This window comes from Octopus bimaculoides, chromosome 21, assembly GCF_001194135.2.
Source record: "Octopus bimaculoides isolate UCB-OBI-ISO-001 chromosome 21, ASM119413v2, whole genome shotgun sequence".
NCBI lineage: Eukaryota > Metazoa > Mollusca > Cephalopoda > Octopoda > Octopodidae > Octopus > Octopus bimaculoides.
The window spans coordinates 38509538-38514714 of NC_069001.1; the positions used below are offsets into that span (position 1 = coordinate 38509538).

The 5177-nt window shown below is 40.0% G+C and overlaps 1 protein-coding gene across 1 annotated transcript in view; it reads left to right on the forward strand.

Annotated features, from left to right (window-relative positions):
* The window catches only part of LOC106867643 (pre-mRNA-splicing factor 38B), a 22237-nt gene extending 20447 nt beyond the window's left edge, over positions 1 to 1790 (forward strand). Inside the window, exon 10 of the mRNA XM_014912573.2 lies at positions 1775 to 1790. Within this exon, the coding sequence (XP_014768059.1) occupies positions 1775 to 1790 (16 nt within the window). The remainder of the gene's footprint in view (positions 1 to 1774) is intronic.
* The last annotated feature ends 3387 nt before the right edge of the window (positions 1791 to 5177 follow it).

A 5177-nucleotide genomic window follows, 5' to 3' on the forward strand; every position in this document is an offset into this window, starting at 1 on the left:
GGGGGTAAGAGCCTTTGACATTTTGAGCCTTGGCTCTTCAACAGAAAGGAATGAGGAGAAAGTAAAAACAAATGGAAAGAGAAAAAAAAAGTGTCTGGATTAATGGTTATACATGTTGAAATATATATATATCATGTTGTGATAGTCCCACATAAAAAAAAGGACCCAGTACACTTTCTAGAGTGGTTGGCTTTAGGAACGGGCATCCAGCTGTAGAAACTGAGCCAAAACAGATTATGGAACCTGGTGTGGCCCCGGGCCTTACCAACTCCTGTCAAACCGTCCAACTCATGCCAGCATGGAAAACGGACGTTAAATGTTGATGTTTGATATCCACTTTATTATCATGCTTGCTTGGGTCAGATGAAATTCCTTAAGCCACTTTTTCTGTGGCCGGATGCTCTTCCTGTCACCAAACCTCACCTGTTTCCAAGTAACATAGAATTTCCCCATGGCCAGACATGTTTTTTTTTACAGAGGAGCAGAGGTGAACAACATCTCATAAGACAGTGTCTACAACAATCACGCACACATACACATATGTGAAGGGCTTCTTTCAGTTTCTGTTTACTACATCCACATACAATGCTCTGGTGAGCCTACGGCTATAGTAGAAGACATTTGCCCAAAGTGTCATACATTGGGAATTGAACTCAACCACACCTGCCTCCCTGTCTGTAGGCAATTTATAGCCATGGGACAGGATTCAATGTCATTGTTAAGACCATTCAGAGAAGTGAAGTAGGGAGGTGGACAGAGGCGAAGCTGGATGGACAGCGTCAGGAAAGAGACAAGAAAATCATTAGCCAAGACTGTAACAGAGACACAGACATACATGGTATGTGGTAGAGTGTGGCACACTTAGATGTCAGGGGTACCAGACAGGCTGAGTATATATAATGTAATGTTGTGGAGGGTGTGTATAACATAGTTGAGGGTATCTAAAGAGGAAGGTGGTTGATTGACAGGATCAATAGAGAGTCAGACAATACTTGTTCTGGGTTCAAATCTCACCAGCATCAACTTTCTCTTTGTTCCTTGTGGGGCCAATTCTCTCTCTTTCAAGAAATGTTTGGGCTAGGGGCTGGCCGACAGCTTCTCACCTTACAAAGCAACAAAAATAACTCCACCATCCAAAGAAAAGGAAGGTGGATAATTTAGTGGTTAGGGTGTTGCATTTGTGATCACAAGATTGTGGTTTCAATTCCTGGACTGGGCAGTGTGTTGTGTCCTTGAGCAAAACCCTTCATTTCACATTGCTCCAGTCCACTCACCTGTAAACGAGAAACAACCCTGTGGCAGACTGGCTTCCCATTCAGTGGGGAAGGGGAGCGAGCTTGGTCAAGCCATAGAAACGAGACAACTGACCCTCTGCGTCCCAGAACATCAGACAGTAAAGTCCAGGGATTGATGATGATGATAATTCAAAGAACCCAGTGAACGTGGTAGGTGTAGACAGGTCAACCCATTGTACACCATGAAATGTTTAAATCTATTAAAAGAAGCACAAACACACACACACACAACAGGAATTTCTGCCAACCAAATTCAATCACAAAGCTTCGATATACATATATATTTACAGTGTATATAATTAGCATGATGTGTATAAGCTAATTTCTTTAATTAAGTCAAGTTTGTGAGTGTGAAAGACACAACCTGAAAAGTGAGACGTTTTGTGTTTATACAATTTTGGCTTAAAACACAACACCTCCCCCTATTTGTCCCTGGGGTAAGGTAAATATAGGTTATTTTTTAATTATTGTTTTTGTAGTGACCTGACTGACTAAACTGGTTCCATTCCCGCCATGCAACCAAGTGATTCTTGATGGGAAAAATACACAATTAGAGAGAGAGAAAAAGGAAAAAAGATACAAAAAGTTGAACCCTCTGTGGGGTTGTCTGACCTGTTAGAAATGGTAGCAAAATTTCTCAAGTCAGACTGAAAAGGACACACTGAACTTTATAGTCCCTGAGATACAGAAAACATTTCTATGGCTATATCATCATCATCATCATCATTTTATGTCTGCTTCCCATGTTGGTACAAAATGGACAGGATCTGATGCAGTGGATTACACCCACTGACTCTCAATACACCTTTTTTGACATGGTTTCTACAGCTGGATGTCATTCCTAACAGCAACCACTTTATAGAATCTAGTTACTGGGTGCTTTTTTACCCCACCAACATTCGTGGGGTTGCTTCAAAGCTGCAAGACTAAAGAACAGCCACAACTGAAAGGATACAAGAGAAACGACAACGATTTTTAGGTGATAAAAGGAACGGATTTATTGTTGTTTATATTTATAGTTTTTTTGATGAACTAAAATTATCCTCCCTTGTTTCATGTGCATCATATGTATATATAGGACCCCACTTTGGTCACGAATGACCAAGGGATTTGCACTTAGAAAGTCCTCCTCCGAGGCACAAGTGCAGGCATGGTTGTTTTATGGAAGACCAGCAGTCACCCATGCATACAGGCCTCCCCTCATCGCACTAAAGATGTTATCCAAAGGCACAGATTGGCACTGGTGATGTTGCAACTCATTTCTACAGCTGAGTGGACTGGAGCAATGTGAAATAAAGTGTCTTGCTCAAGGACACAACACGCAGCCCAGTCCAGGAATCAAGCTCACTACTCCATGATTGTGAGCATGTCACTCTAACCACTGAGCCATACACCTTCACTCATATGTGTGTGTATATACTTATATGTATGTATACATTATATGTGTATAAATGTATATGTACATATATATGTATGTACGTATATATATGTATGTATATATATATATATTTGTATATATATATATATATATATATATATATATATATATATATATATATATATATATATATATATATGTGTATGTATATATATATATACAAATGAAATGTCATGTTTTGACTTAGAGTAGCTCGGGCCATGTCCTAATTTCCCACCTCCTCTTTCTTTCCCCTTTCCCTCCCACTATTCTGCATACACATTGTGTGTGTGTGTATATAATCTACATACATATCTACACATGCCAATAGGGTGCATAGTTTGTGCAACTAAACACAGTGGAATGTTCACACCACCACCACCACTACTACAGTGTTTGTCTGTGTGTATGGGGTGGGGGTGGAGATGTATTAATGGAGGTGACAAGTGTATTGTGGTGTACCAATACCCCTAACTCCACACACACCAGGCAACCCAGCCACCCACACAGTTGTTAGGGTAGATCAGTTAAATACTTTTCACTGCCACCCTTAATGAGCAAAATGGAAGGTGGAAGTGGTATGTTGTTGTTCTTGTTCTTGTTTAGCCCCAGAAGATGAAGGGAGTTTCAGCCATGACCATCATGTCATTTTCATTTTTCAGGTGTTGGATACCTGGGATTACGTTACTTGGAGGGTGGGGGGGGTGTAATTTAAGACAGTTGTGTGTGATTTTAAGCAGATACGACTGCCATTTCTAGCAGATTGAGTGACCATATGGTAGCTTCCATGTTGACTTCTGTGTAGTGATGGGGGTTGGGGTGAGGGTGGTGGTAGTAGTAGCAAGAGTGGTGGTGGTGGTGGTGGTGTAGGGTATGATTTGTATTGAGTAACTCCAGTATGCAAGAATTTCTAAACACACACACACACACACACACACACATATATATAGACACATAGCAATACACACCCACGTGTATGTATATAATACATGCACACACAGACACACTCACGTCTGTCTAGTTATATAGGAGGTCAGTGTGAGTGCTACAGGTAAGATGTAATCCAATACAACCTGTTACCTGGTCTGGGTGTTGCCAGTAACTACAGTGACACAATTCTGCTGCCAGGAGGGTTGATGGAAACCCAGCAGGGCAAGATGAAGACCCTTCAAAAGAATAAATAAACCTAGCATAGGGGTGGCAATCTAGCTACAGCATATGGGGACATAGACGGGTGTTATATTGGAAAAATTTCCAAAGAGTACCTCATAAGAAGGTCCCTCCTATGTCAAGTACCCCAAAAGAAGGTCCATTCTATGTCAAGCACCCCAAAAGAAGGTCTGTGCTGTGGCAAGTACCCTGTGAGAAATCCCATCCTATGACCTTTGTTAATAAAATAGGAATAAAGTTGTTTAAAACACCCCAACTATGTCAACAGAAGGAGGAGGAGGAGGAGATGAGATATGTCCTTTTGTGTATTACAGTTTGTATCTGTGACAAACTTGGGTATTTATGTTTGAGGTACTTTGGACAAACAGGGTCCTTCCCATGTGAAGTGAGATGGGAAAAGAGATCAACAACAACAGTGTGCATTGATTTTATATGCCAACCCTCCTTCCCTAAAATCTATTGTATTGCATCTGGTACACAAAAGGGACCACACGAGGTTATAGGAGAAAGGTGTGAGAACAAGGGTCATTGTCATTATAGTTGGGTACCAGGTCCATCTACAACAAAGAAGAGAAAAAAAAGAACTGTCCCTTTCAGAGTTTTCTTTCTTATAAGGACAGAGGTGGGGGTTGCAGAGACACAACCACTCAGGTCCCTCTTTTTGGTTGAAGGGTTTTTTTTATTTAGTTGGTTTTTCTTTTTTTTCTTAAACCTTTAAACACTTGTGGCCAAAAACAAATAAGTGACCAAGATCACAACATATTCCATGAATGGGACACCTGTCCTTTGCAGGATTTGAACTCAGAACATTCAGAGCCAAATGAAATGCTGCAATTTCAGTGACACAGTGTGACACCTTTGTGGTAAGTGTCTTCTGATACAGCTCCATAACCATCTAAAGCTTTCTGAGTGGATTTCTTGGACAGAAACTGAAAGAAGCCTCTCATATATATATCTTATCTATAAAAGGCAGATTTTTTGTGTGTATGTGTGTATATGTTTAAAATTCATACATTTACACAATTCCAAATTTCTTATATAATCATCCTCATCATTTAAGATCCATGTTCTGTGCTGCCATGGGTTGGACAGAGTGTGTATGTGTGTGTATGCCTGTATCTATACTCATATATATGTATTTATACATATGCATACACAAACGTGCAGACAGACAGAGAAACAACCAGAGCCTAGACAGCAACAGCCATATAAACACACACACACACACACATACACATATATGTATATATATGTATATATATATATATATATATATATATATATATATGTATATA